Source organism: Oncorhynchus nerka, linkage group LG6, assembly GCF_034236695.1.
Source record: "Oncorhynchus nerka isolate Pitt River linkage group LG6, Oner_Uvic_2.0, whole genome shotgun sequence".
NCBI lineage: Eukaryota > Metazoa > Chordata > Actinopteri > Salmoniformes > Salmonidae > Oncorhynchus > Oncorhynchus nerka.
This window is the reverse complement of record NC_088401.1, coordinates 26,684,055-26,698,978: the sequence shown is the minus strand read 5'-3', so window position 1 is coordinate 26,698,978 and position 14,924 is coordinate 26,684,055. Positions and strand designations below refer to the sequence as shown.

Sequence of the window (14,924 nt, the reverse complement as noted above, 5' to 3'; positions counted from 1 at the left end):
ACCTTCATGTCTTAAAGTAATGATGAACTGTTGTTTCTCTTTGCTTATTTGAGCTGTTCTTGCCATATCATGGACTTGATCTTTTAACAAATAAGTCCATCTTCTGTATACCACCCCTACCTTGTCACCACACAACTGATTGGCTCAAACGCATTATGGAAAGAAATTCTACAAATTAACTTTTAACAAGGCACACCTGTTAATTGAAATGCATTCCAGGTGACTACCTCATGAAGCTGGTTGAGAGAATGCCAAGAGTGTGCAAAGCTGTCATCAAGGCAAAGGGTGGCAACTTTGAAGAATTCCAAATAAAAAATATATTTTGATTTGTTAAACACCTTTTTGGTTACTACATGATTCAAAATGTGTTATTTCATAGTTTTGATGTCTTCACTATTATTCCACAATGCAGAAAATAGTAAAAAATAAAGAAAAACCCTTGAATGAGTTGGTGTGTCTAAACTTTTGACTGGTTCTGTATATCGATGATTTACAAAGCCAGGCACATTTAACAGTTAGGCTATTGATTATAGATCTAAGTTGAGATTTCCTCTCTCTTCACTTTTCTTAGACAATAAGGCAAGGGCTGTTTTCTCGTCTCCTAATGCCGCCGCGGCCTCCGCCGCATTGTTCTCAACACCAACATGCTGGTTAACTTTGCTATTATCCACATAGCAACATGGTCTAGGAAAAGACGCCAATTCAACAGCGCACTTTAACCCCTATCCAACGGGGGAGAAAGTGCATTTGTTATGAAATAATATAACACATTTTTGCACCATAGCCCTTACATAATTTAACCATATACAATTTCAGTAGCACACGTCTTAGTGACGGACTGTGCCATCTCCACAGCCTCCGCAATGACTAGTGCACTCAGACAGGCACGAATCAGACAGGTGTTTTGTACAATATATACACTGCTCGACTAAAGAAATCTTGGTCGACCAACTACCTATCGACCAAATAAGGTCATCCCTAGAGGTCACACACTAACCAGTGAATTGATATAGGGGAATGACGGGGGCACAGTCAGACAGTAACTGGTGAATTGATGGGAGGGTGACGCGGGCAGTGGGCACAAGCTCAGGTGATCCATGCATCCCGGCCTACCCTAAACCCTACGGGCCTGGCCCTCGCAAGAACCTTCACTCCCCATCCTGATGGAGCATGAAGGGATGCCTACCCTCTAGCCTGCACTGGGGCTCTCTACCGGGGCTAAGAATAGGATCATCTTGAACCTGCACAGTGAGAGTGAGCGAGAGAGTGAGCGAGAGATCGATAGAGATGAAAAAGGAAAAAGACTGAGGGAGAGAGAAGAGAGAGAAGGAGAAAAGAGAAAGAGTGGGAAAATATAGATGACAGACAGAGAGGGCGGTAGTGGTAGAGGGAGAGAGAGAGAGAGAGAGAGAGAGCGAGCAGCATACAGATCTTTCCTAATGAGCTGTTAATGTAGTGGAAGACAGAGGCATTGGAGCCCTAGAGGAACGGAACTTCTAAGGATTAGCAATTAAGGTTCAGATAAAAGATTTGATCCTTGAAAGGCAAACGGTAAATTTAGGCCAATGGGATTCAAATGAGGCCAATGTTTCCAAGTACAGTAGTATAGGCGTAGTGGAAAAGTCCCAGCTGTATCCACTGTAAGCTTTTCCTCCAGGGGGAAGAGGATAGTTAAACTATGCTTTGACTGTGCATATTTTTGTGACTGGGGACATTTTTCTCCGTTACACCTGTGAAATACAGCTCTACAGGGAAGGTGTTCCATCGCTGCTCCAATAACCATCTGTCTACCAGAAAGACAGGGGAACGGAATGGGGTTGGAGAATACCCACTCCTACGCTACACAGTGCTCGCACACACACACACACACACACACGTGAATATACACATACACCACACGAGTACTGGACAGCAGCCAGAGCATATATTAGATACTGTCCCCTCTGTGCTTTGCAAATTAGTAAATTATGATTTGACTTGGTCGTTTTTTTCCCCGGTTGCTAACCAGAATGTTTATGCCGTGTTAGAGATGACGTGTGTTGTTGCGCTATAATTGACATGGTGGTCCCGTGCACTGTGTGTACTGTACATGCGGACGAGCGTGCTTGTTGCTCTAACCCTGGCGATGGTGGTCTCATCCACAGTGTCGGGTCCTATCTCCTTGTTGACATAGAGCAGGGCGTACAGGTAGCCGGCCCGTCCGTACAGCAGCTCATCGGGCATCTCAGAGTCCGCAGACACCACTCCACGCTGCAGCTGGAGCAACCTGGGGGAGGGTAGACACATGTTAACACAGAGTTAGACAGGCACACACAGGCAATCACACACAAAATACGCAGGAAAAACATGTACAAACAGAACTATTTCCGTAATAAATGTACAAAAGAAAATCAAACACATTTGAAAGACGGCCAAAACAGAGAGGTGGATTGAGTCACAGTCCCTAATTATATTAAATTGGATCCTATGTACAGTGAATTCGGAAAGTATTCCGAATGCAATCTACACACAGTACCCTATGATGACAAAGCGAAAACAAGTTTAGACATTTTTGCAAATGTATTAAAAATTAAAAACAGAAATACCTTATTCACATAAGTTTTCAGACCCTTTGCTATGAGACTCAAAATTGAGCTCAAATGCATCCTGTTTCCATTGATCATCCTTGAGATGTTTCTACAACTTGGAGTCCACATGTGGTCAATTTAAATTGATTGAACATGATTTGGAAAGGCACACATCTGTCTATATAAGGTCCCACAGTTGACAGTGCAGGTCAGAGCAAAAACCAAGCCATGAGGTCGAAAGAATTGTCCGGAGAGCTCCAGCACAGGATTGTGTCGGGGCACATATCTGGGGAAGGGCACCAAACATTTTCTGCAGCATTGAAGGTCCCCAATAATACAGTGGCCTACATCATTCTTAAATGGAAGAAGTTTGGAACCACCAAGACTCTTCCTAGAGCTGCCCGCCCAGCCAAACTGAGCAATCGGGGGGAAGGGCCTTGGACAGGAAAGTGACCAAGTACCCGATGGTCAATCTGACAGAGCTCCAGAGTTAATCTGTGGAGATGGGAGAACCTTCCAGAAGGACAACCATCTCTGCAGCACTCCACCAATCAGGCCTTTATGATTGAGTGGCCAACTGAATGCCTTCAACTGAAATGTGTCTTCCGCATTTAGTCCAACCCCTCTAAATCATATAGGTGCTGCCTTAAATCAACATCCACATCTTCAGCACCCAGGGAACAGTGGGTTAACTGCCTTGCCCTGGGGCAGAACGACAGACATTTACCGTGTCAGTTCAGGGATTCAATCCAGCAATCTTTCGGTTACTGGCCCAACAATCTAACCACTAGGCTACCTGCCGCTCCAGAAAGCCACGCCTAAGTAAAAAGGCACATGACAACCCGCTTGGTGTTTGCCAAAAGGCACCTAGACTCTCAAACCATGAATAAGATTCTCTGATCTGACAAAACCAAGACTGAACTCTTTGTCTGGAATGCCAAGCGTCACATCTGGAGGAAACCTGGCACCGTCCCTACTGTGAAGTGAAGCATGGTGGTGGCAGCATCATGCTGTGGGGATGTTTTTCAGCGGCAGGGTCTGGGAGATTAGTCAGGAATGAGGAAAGGTGAACGAAGCAAAAGTACAGAGAGATCCTTGATAAAAACCTGCTCCAGAGCACTTAGTACCTGAGACTGGGGGCGAAGGTTCACCTTCCAACAGGACAACGACCCTAAGCACACTGCCAAGACAATGCAGGAGTGGCTTCGAGGCAAGTATCTCAATGTCCTTGAATGGCCCAGCCAGAGCCCAGAATTGAACCCGATATAACATCTCTGGAGAGACCTGAAAACAGCTGTGCAGTGATGCTCCCCATCCAACCTGACAGAGCTTTAGAGGATCTGGGAGAAACTCCCCAAATATAAATAACATTTTATTTGTCACATGTTTAGCAGATGTTATTGCAGGTGTAGATGAATACAGGTTTGCCAAGCGCATACCCTAGATGACTCGAGGCTGTAATCGCTGCCAAAGGTGGTTCAACAAAATACTGAGTAAAGGGTCTGAATATGTAAATGTAATTTTGAAAACATTTGCTAAAAATGATTAAAAGCTGTTTGGCTGTTAACAAAATGTTGAAAAAGTCAAGGGGTCTGAATACTTTCCGAATGCATTTTATGTAAAAACATGTAGGCTCAGGGCTCAGACTGCTTTGATGACAGCAGGAGGGCCTTTGTTGGGGCCTTTGTGAGTAGTAGGGAGTGTCTGTGTGTGTGTGTAATAAGGTTCAGACATTTAATCAGCCCCTTGCTGTGAGCTCCACTGTTAGTTCCATCAGCATGCTAACAAAACTAGATAGAGTACTAGAGGCAGGCAGGGGCCAATAGGTTTAGCTACAACCTATTACGCCACTCAACATTACACACACCACTCCAGCCCCAGACCATGGGAGAGACATTTGTGATAAGCAGAGATTTGCGAATGAAAATAATTTAGAGACAATTGACATGTTGGATAGTGTAGGGATTAACTGAATGGTTCTTGATGAAGAACACAGTGCACCTGAGAAAAAAAGAGTGGATAGTCAAAATGACCAAGTGAGAAACTGCTAGAGAGAGTAAAAGGAGAGAAAACAAAGATTGTGAAAAAAGGTAAAGACAGTAAAAGAGTATTGGAGAGAGAAAGACAGTGTGAGAAGGTTGGAGAGCGTGAAGAAAATTAAGGAGGAGGTAGGGAGAAAGAGATCAGCAAGTTAACACTAGAACCGCCATAGGCCATTTGACTTTGTCAAAGAAAATAAGCCACGTCCTGCTCCTTCTCTGACTTTTCCTAAATGTTTGTATTTTACACTGCTCGTTTGTCAGAATTTTGAAATCACAAACAGAAAAGTATTTTAACCTGATTTTTTTCACACCTACTCCCAACCTAACCCGCTAAGACAATGTGCTCTAGGATGTTGGTACCCAACCAGGTGCTAATGCGTCTCAGCCCGCAAAGCCGGCCAATCGAAATTGACAATAATCGGACAAGTGCCAATATTAGGGTATCAGTTATCAAATTGTACATGAAGAGATGGGCACATCTTGTAAGTGACAGATGCAAGGAATTTGATATTTCTTCATGCAATTAATCCTTTATAATAGTTTATGCACTATTTATCAAGTGGTGGTGCTTATGTTTGCGCACCTTGCGGGTTGATATGCATCTGATGCATATGCTAAAGGTGGACCCAGCCACGATCTCTAGCGGGTACTTATAGGCTGAAAGGCCAGGAGGTTCTGGTCTTCATGCCAACAACAAATCCAGTATTAAAGAAAGGAGCTTCAAAAAGAATAACAATATTTCTACTGCAGTCGGAGAGTTTTTAAAAGCTCCCTACTTGGTGAGGCACTCCTGACTCTCTGTCTGGTTCTTGAGGCGGTGGTGCACCACAGCAGCCACGGCCAGTGGCCCTGCATCCCCACACAGGAAGGTGACCTTGCGACCGTTCAGGATCCTCAGGGTCCTCTTCACATAGTCCAGTGCCCTCTGGAGGTGGGAGGCCTCGCAGGTCACCCGGTGCAACTGCAGGTAGAGAAGGGCGATACCTATAGACGGGGAAAATAAATCTCGTTCATAACTGGCATAGGATATAATTGATCAAATCGGTTTAGAGGTTGATGCAGTAGCTATCTGAACACAGTTGTGGACAAATTCCAAACACGATCATAATAGGAGACGTTTTAGTAGCAGGAGTGCTAAACAGGGTAAGGGAAGGCATGGGGTATTTCTGTGCTGAGAATTTAACTTTCAACTACAGTTCACTTTGGCTGGTCAAATTGTGTCCCGTTAGCCGTCTAATATGTAGGTCTAAAGAGGCATTCTGACAGTCCACTTAATCAAAACATCTCACTCACTGGAGCAATAAATACATCTTAGGCTAGATACAAAACAAAAATTCACAGGGATAGCACTTTGGATGAGTATCCAGCGAGTATCACTTCCCCTAGACCCAAGGCTTAGATAAAATGGTCACAACAACGCCTACACAGCAGCTGTCACAAACCATTGCCACATCTGTCTTGTGTCATTACCGTAACTGTACATTTGCCATGTCATTACCACATGTCACTACCGTAACAATGTCGTTACCATAACCCTCAAGATGGGCTGTTCATGTTAAGTGGAACGGCCCAGGGCTGACATCATCCATAGTCAACCAGGCCATGCACCCAGAGGCTATGGTCCACAAATGCCTGCTTCCAATATTTAGCAATAATAGCAGTGCACTGGGAGTCAAATCATATACATCAAATACATCAAGTCACATGGTTAGCAGATGTTAATGCGAGTGTAGCGAAATGCTTGTGCTTCTAGTTCCGACAATGCAGTAATAACCAACGAGTAATCTAACCTAACAATTTCACAACTGCTCCCTTATACACACACAAGTGTAAAGGGATAAAGAATATGTACATAAAAATATATGAATGAGTGATGGTACAGAACGGCATAGGCAAGATGCAGTAGATGGTATCGAGTACAGTATATCCATATGAGATGATTAATGTAGGGTATGTAAACATATAAAAGTGGCATTGTTTAAAGTGGCTAGTGATACATTTTTTACATCAATTTTTCCTTTATTAAAGTGTCTGGAGTCGAGTCAGTATGTTGGCAGCAGCCACTCAATGTTAGTGGTGGCTGTTTAACAATCTGATGGCCTTGAGATAGAAGCTGTTTTTCAGTCTCTCGGTCCCTGCTTTGATGCACCTGTACTGACCTCGCCTTCTGGATGATAGCAGGGTGAACAGGCAGTGGCTCGGGTGGTTGTTATCCTTGATGATCTTTATGGCCTTCCTGTGACATCGGGTGGTGTAGGTGTCCTGGAGGGCAGGTAGTTTGCCCCCGGTGATGCGTTGTGCAGACCTCACTACCCTCTGGAGAGCCTTACGGTTGTGGGCGGAGCAGTTGCTGTACCAGGTGGTGATACAGCCCGACAGGATGCTCTCGATTGTGCATCTGTAAAAGTTTGTGAGTGCTTTTTCTGACATGCCAAATTTCTTCAGCCTCCTGAGGTTGAAGAGGCTCTGCTGCGCCTTCTTCACCATGCTGTCTGTGTGAGTGGACCAATTCAGTTTGTCCGTGATGTGTACGCCGAGGAACTGTGGATAGGGGGGTGCTCCCTCTGCTGTTTCCTGAAGTCCACGATCATCTCCTTTTGTGATTGTGAGGTTATTTTCCTGACACCACACTGCGAGGGCCCTCACCTCCTCCCTGTAGGCCGCCTCGTCGTTGTTGGTACTGTGTTTATGAACATTTCGACATTCAAGCCTCTCCATGTCAACATCCTTCACCCTTAGATCAAACAGTGGGTTATAACCCTAAATCAAATCAAATTGTATTTGTCACATGAGCCGAATACAAGCCCTTAACCAACAATGCAGTTCAACAAATAGTTAGGAAAATAGTTAGGAAAATATTTACTAAATAAACTAAAGTAAAAGAAATAATGTAATAAAAAGTAAACGCAAAATAACAATACCGAGACTAAATACAGGGGGTACCAGTACCGAGTCAATGTGTGGGGTACAGGTTAGTCGAGGTAATTTGTACATGTAGGTAGGGGTAAAGTAACTATGCATAGATAATAAACATTGAGTAGCAGCAGTGTAAAATCAGAGGGGGGGGGGGGGTCAATGTAAATAGTATGGGTGGCCATTTGATTGTTGTTCAGAAGTCTTATGGCTTAAGGGTAGAAGCTGTTAAGGAGCCTTTTTGGATCTAGACTTGGCGCTCCGGTACCGCGCGATAGCAGAGAGAACTGTCTATGACTTGGGTGACTGGAGTCTGAGTAGGAGTCAGAGGTTAGTTTTTCTACCCTTGAGACATGATTAACCGTCTCTCACCTTCAATCCAATCGAGGTCTCTAAATCATAACTGAAGATCAGTCTGGCCACTGCTCACTGACCTGTCCAGCCCGTATAGGTGGAGAAGTCGTGGGGGTCGGCCGTCTTCAGGCCCTCCTCCATCTGCTGCAGCAGGTCCTTGATCTTGTTCTGCACCTTCTTCTGGAACACCTCGCTGATCTGTGGCGGGATAGAGGAGGAGGGTAGAACACATGACCACACCATATCTTCCAGTTCCAGTCCATGAAACCGCATACAAGGGAGACAATGGTACACAAATTGGTACGGACAGTCCTTGTAAAACACAAACCGCTCGGAGGAGGCCAGACCTAAAAGGACAACTAAATCCAGGTAGGCCTATGTTAAAATCACATCAACGGCTAGGGTTAGACTAGGGTGCTGGAATGGGGTTTAAAGTCAAACTAGAGTTTTGAAAAGAGCTTGCGAGCCAGAGCCAGTGTTATAGTCTTGAAAGGAAGTCGAGAGCCATGGAATTGTGAAGAGATATGCACCATTGCATTTATAGCTTGTGATCCCCAATACAAAGCACTCAGGTGGGCAAGTTGCTGACTTACAAGCCCTTAACCAACAATGCAGTTCAAGAAATAGTTTAGAAAATATTTACAAAATAAACTAAAGTTTAAAAAAAGTAACACAATAAAAACAATACTGAGGCTATATACAGGGGGTACCGGTATAGAGTGGAGGGTGTAGGCCTGAGTGATATTCTGTAACACCTGCAAATAGCAGAGAGACATAAGCATTCAACTCTTACCCTACAAGGTCTGGAGCCTGCTGTTTTTCTGTTCTAACTGCTAATTAAGTTGCATCCACCTGGTGTCACAGGTCTAAAATCAGTCCTTGATTGGAGGGGAACAACGAAAAAAACACTGAGGTCCAGAGTTGAGTTTGAGGGGCATAGGCCATAAAGCCCTATGAGAAGACTGGGATCAGACAGTGCCGCTTTGTCAAAGCCAAAGAGCCAAAGCAGTGAGATCCCATGGTGATTACGAACTTCTGTGGCAGGACTCTGTGTGTGTGTGTGGGGGGGGATGCTGATGAGACACACACCTCTGCTCTGAGCCAGAATGTGCGCGCACCAAAGCACACACGTACACACCTAGGCTTTACACCGTACCGCTGTTCTGCTCTACTGAACAAGGGCTTAGGGTGGGAGACGTGCACAGACTGGGCACACAGACAGCTGCTCCCTTACACACATACAGTTGAAGTCGGAAGTTCACATAAACTAGTTTTAGTGACTCCAACCTAAGTGTTTCAACCACGTCACACATTTCTTGTTAACAAACTATAGTTTTGGCAAGTCGGTTAGGACATATACTTTGTGCATGGCGCAAGTCATTTTTCCAACAATTGTTTACAGACAGTTTATTTCACTGTATCACAATTCCAGTGGGTCAGACAGTTTAGACACACTAAGTTGGCTGTGCCTTTAAACAGCTTGGAAAATTCCAGAACATTATGTCATGGCTTTAGAAGCTTCTGATAGACTCAAATGATGTCAATTAGCCTATTGCAAGTGTACCTGTGGATGTATTTCAAGGCCTACCTTCAAACTCAGTGCCTCTTTGCTTGACATCATGGGGAAAAAAATCAGAAGAAATCACCCAAGACCACCACTAGTCTGGTTCATCCTTGGGAGCAATTTACAAATGCCTGAAGGTACCACGTTCATCTGTACAAACAGTACGCAAGTATAAACACCATGGGACCACGCAGCCATTATACCGCTGAGGAAGGAGACATGTTCTTTCTCCAAGAAATGAAAATACTTTGGTGCGAAAAGTGCAAATCAATCCCAGAACAACAACAAAGGATCTTGTGAAGATGCTGGAAGAAACGAGTACAAAAGTTTCTATATCCACAGTAAAACGAGTCCTATATCGACATAACCTGAAAGGCTGCTCAGCAAGGAAGAAGCCACTGCTCCAAAACCGCCATTAAAGAGCCAGACTACAGTTTGACACTGCACATAGAGACAAAGAGTGTACTTTTTGGAGAAATGTCCTCTGGTCTGACAAAACAAATATAGAACTGTTTGGCCATAAAGACAATCGTTATGTTTGGAGGAAAAATTAGAATGCTTGCAAGCCGAAGAACACCATCCCAACCGTGAAGCACGTGGAGTGGCAGCATCATGTTGTGGGGGTGCTTTGCTGAAGGAGGGACTGGTGCACGTCACAAAATAGATGGCATCATGAGGGAGGAACATTATGTGAATATATTGAAGCAACATCTCAAGACATCAGTCAGGAAGTTAAAGCTTGGTCTCAAATGGGTCTTCCAAATGGACAATGACCCCAAGCACACTTCCAAAGTTGTGGTAAAATGGCTTAAGGATAACAAAGTCAAGGTATTGGAGTGGCCATCAAAGCCCTGACCTCTATCCTATAGAAAATGTGTGACAAGAACTGAAAAAGCATGTGCGAGCAAGGAGGCCTAGAAACCTGACTCAGTTACACCAGCTCTGTCAGGACGAATGGGCCAAAATTCACCCAATTTATTGTGGGAAGCTTGTGGAAGGCTACCCGAAATGTTTGACCCAAGTTAAACCATTTAAAAGGCAATGCTACCAAATACTAATTGAGTGTATGTGAACTTCTGACCCACTGGGCATGTGATGAAAGAAATAAAAGCTGAAATAAATCTCTACTATCATTCTGACATTTCACATTCTTAAAAAAAAGTGGTGATCCTAACTTGACCTAAAACAGGGATTTTTTACTCGGATTAAATGTCAGGAATTGTGAAAAACTGAGTTTAAATGTAGTTGGCTAAGGTGTATGTAAACGTCCGACTTCAACTGTATATGCTCAGTCACACAATCCATTGGTTGGAAATAAGGAACGAAGGGACACACCTTCAATTCACAAAACAACACACAAACACCAAAAGACAGCTCCCTTTCCCAGGCCAAAAAGACAGAGTGACAGCTTGGGTAACTCTGATGGCCTCCATCCAGCACCCCAGAGCTACAATCTGCCTTAGCGGGTCGTCTTGTATATATTTTTTTAAATAGGCCACCTCAGCAATTCTCTTGTGATGCATATCCTGAATGCATTTTCAATTTCACTGCTCCACTGGTTTGAGACGGTAAAAGAACAGCTCAGCATCGACAGCTAAGTCAATACAGACTTTCTTGGACTGTCATAATGCAAATGCCATTAGAGGCTACAACAGTGCAATCTCTCGTGGTCAGACTACGGAGACAAAGTGGTACACGAATTTCTGACCAAATTACGGAAGATTTTTGTTCTGGGTTAACGGAGATTGAAAGAAAAATAGAGTAGTCTACATAGGCCTATATACAGTACCAGTCAAAAAATGTGGACACCTACTCAGTTAAAAAAAAAACATTTTTACTATTTTCTACATTGTAGAATAATAGTGAAGACATCAAAACTATGAAATAACACATGGTATCATGTAGTAAGCAAAATAATAAAGTAGACACCCTTTGCCTTGATGACAGCTTTGCACACTCTTGGCATTCTCTCAACCAGCTTCCAGTCACCTGGAATGCATGTCAATTAACATGTGTGCCTTGTTAAAAATTAATTTGTGGAATTTCTTTCTTTCTTAATGCTTTTGAGCCAATCAGTTGTGTTGTGATAAGGTAGAGGTGGTAAAAGATAGCCCTATTTGGTGGTAGAAGATAGCCCTATTTGGTAAAAGACCAAGTCCATATTATGGCAAGAACTGATCAAATAAGCAGAGAGAAATTACAGTCCATCATTACTTTAAGACATGAAGGTCAGTCAATCTGAAACATTTTAAGAACGTTTAAAGTTTCTTCAAGTGCAGTCACAAAAGTCATCAAGCGCTATGATGAAACTGGCTAAGTTCATTAGAGTTACCATCCTCAGAAATTGCAGCCCAAATAAATTCATCACAGAGCTCAAGTAACAGACACATCTCAACATCAACTGTTCAGAGGAGACTGTGTGGATCAGGACTTCGTGGTCGAATTGAAGCAAAGAAAGCACTACTAAAGGACACCAATAATAAGAAAAGACTTGCTTGGGCCAAGAAACACGAGCAATAGACTTTAGACCAGTGGAAATCTGTCCTTTGGTCTGATGAGTCCAAATTTGAGATATTTGGTTCCAACCGCGTTGACGTGTGGTTTCCACCATGAAGCATGGAGGTTTGATGGTGTGGGGGGGCAATTTGCTGGTGACACTGTCTGATTAATTTAGAATTCAAGGCACACTTAACCAGCATGGCTACCACAGCATTCTGCAGCGATACAGCTTCCCATATGGTTTGTAGGAATATCATTTATTTTTCAACAGGACAATGACCCCAAACTCATTTCCAGGCTGTGTAAAGGCTATTTGACCAAGAAGGAAAGTGATGAAGTGCTGCATCAGATGACATGGCCTCCACAATCACCCGACCTCAACCCAATTGAGATGGTTTGGGATAAGTTGGATCGCATGAGTTGGACCACAGAGGAAGGAAAATCAGCCAGCAGTGCTCAGCATACGTGGGAACTCCTTCAAGACTGTTGGAACGCATTCCTCATGAAGATGGTTGTGAGAATGCCAAACGTTTGCAAAGCTGTCATCAAGGAAAAGGGTGGCTACTTTGAAGAATCTAAAATATAAAAATATATTTTAATTGATTTAACACTTTTAGTTACTACATGATTCCATATGTGTTATTTCATCGTTTTTATGTCTTCACTAATATTCTACAATGTAGAAAATAGTAAAAATAAAGAAAGCCCTTGAATGAGTAGGTGTCAGAACTTTTGACTGGTACTGTATTTCAATCATATTGGAATCAATTTCATGTTCAATTGAGTTCTATTTAGCTAGGCTGCTACCCGAAATTAGTCTCAATTTCATGATGTGTAGGCCTAATGATGTGTGCAATGATGTGTCAAGTAATTGATAGTGCATAGCCTAAGCATTAGAACAAGCTGCCTCAATATTTACAACCATAGGTGATCATTTCCCTCTAGGAGCTGATCTGTTATCAGGCTCTAACATTAAGGTAAGATTTTAAATGGAAAATGCTGATCCGAGAGCAGCGCTGCCTTTCGGGGCTATCAGTATCGACACATGCTCTAGCGACTCACTTATTGAAAGTTCTCCCTACGTGTTGTTTTGTAAAGCGCATGCGTTGTTAAAACACTTGTAATAAGTTCCATCGCTATTGAGAAACTGGGCCCTGGCTATTACTTCATAGACATGACTATTTGCATTTATGCAAAACATATGGATTCTCCCTTTAAAGAGTGGAGGGGGTGAATGTCAACAGCTGCTTTACATTAAGCACATAGAAGTTGTGACTCTCAAAGTACTGAATGAATTGTCAGTGAGCATTTAGAAAGAAATCCCCCCAGACGCACCTTTTTTACTTGTTGATGGCTACCGGACCGGCCTTGATTTCAACGTCCACGGATGGGACTCCCTTAAAATAAAACACACTACTTCTATGCAAGTGACTTCTTGTAGTAGGTTAGGAGAGTATCTATTCTTATCCTAACCCTTTTCCTAAACTTAACCAAATTCTTTTGACATGCTGCGTATGATCTCCTAACCCGCTACGAAAAGGTCATAGCTGCATTGAAGTGGCGTGTTTTTAGGGAATCTCATCCACATCCGGTTCAGATTTGGTCCAATCTGGACTGGCCTTAAATTTGGCCCAAACAGACATCTTTATAAAAATAAAATGACCAGTTAAAATGTGACTGAGAACACGGCCTGGGGAATAGGTACAGAGGAGAGGAGATGAATAAGCCAATAGGAAGCTGTGCATGATTAGGTGGCTATGATGGTATGAGGGCCAGATTAGGAATTTAGCCAGGACACCAGGGTTAACACCCCTACTCTTACAATAAGTGCCATTGGATCTTTAGTGACCACAGAGAGCCAGGATACTTGTTTAACGTCCCATCCGAAATACGGCACTCTACACAGGACTAAAATGGCGCCGTAAGAAATGGCAGCAGTTTTACGGCGCCCAACCAATTGTGCTATTATGTGGTTTTCTTCGCATTATTGGCAACATATTTCGTACATGTTTCTGCAAACGTATCTTATGGCAAAAAAGAGCTTCTAGATATCAGGACAGCGTTCACTCACCTCGGATTAGACAAATATTTTTCCTACAACAAGGACGATGCACAAGACATTCTCCAAACACTCCACAGGGCCGACATCCCCGTTATTTGCAAGAGGAAGTGACACAGGTACAGAGGACAAAGAGTCAGATGCCTGGTCAGGACCCGAAGAAGGCGACTGGGAAAGCTGCCATTACCGTCAATACTACTCGCCAACGTGCAATTATTGGACAATAAATTAGACGAGGTACGATCAGGAATATCCTACCAACGGGACATCAAAAACTGTAATATCCTATGTTTCACGGAAACGTGGCTGAATGACGACTTGGATATTCAGCTAGCGGGATATATGCTGCACCGGCAAGATAGAACAGCACACTCCTGTAAGCTGTAAACAACAGCTGGTGCACGAAATCTAAGGAAGTCTCTAGATTTTGCTCGCCTGAAGTAGAGTATATTGTGATTAATTGCAGGCCACACTACTTGCCTAGAGAGTTCAGCTATACTCTTCGTGGCTGTTAATTTACCACCACAGACAGATGCTGGCACTAAGACCGCACTCAGTCAGCTGTATAAGAAAATAAGAAAACAGGAAACCACTCATCCAGAGGCGGCGCTCCTAGTGGCCGGAGACTTTAATGCAGGCAAACTTAAATCAGTTCTAACAAATTTCTATCAACATGTTAAATGTGCAACCAGAGGTGAAATAAAATTCTAGATCACCTGCACTCCACACACAGAGACGCATACAAAGCTCTCCCTTGCCCTCCATTTGGTCAATCTGACCACAACTCTATTCTCCTGATTCCTGCTTACAAGCAAAAATGAAAGCAGGAAGCACCTGTGACTCAGGCTATAAAAAAAGTGGTCAGATGAAGCAGATGCTAAACTACAGGAGTGTTTTGCTATCACAGACTGGAACATGTTCCGGGA

The 14,924-nt window shown here is 43.3% G+C and overlaps 1 protein-coding gene across 5 annotated transcripts in view; it reads right to left on the bottom strand.

The window, feature by feature from the left end:
* The window catches only part of lancl2 (LanC lantibiotic synthetase component C-like 2 (bacterial)), a 61,073-nt gene that overhangs the window by 26,770 nt on the left and 19,379 nt on the right, over positions 1–14,924 (bottom strand). For all 5 annotated transcript variants that reach the window (XM_065019444.1, XM_029661186.2, XM_065019446.1 and 2 more), the window contains 3 exons: positions 7,957–8,074; positions 5,386–5,593; positions 2,119–2,266 (listed from right to left, as the gene is read on the bottom strand). In XM_065019444.1, the coding sequence (XP_064875516.1) occupies positions 2,119–2,266; positions 5,386–5,593; positions 7,957–8,074 (474 nt within the window). The remainder of the gene's footprint in view (positions 1–2,118; positions 2,267–5,385; positions 5,594–7,956; positions 8,075–14,924) is intronic.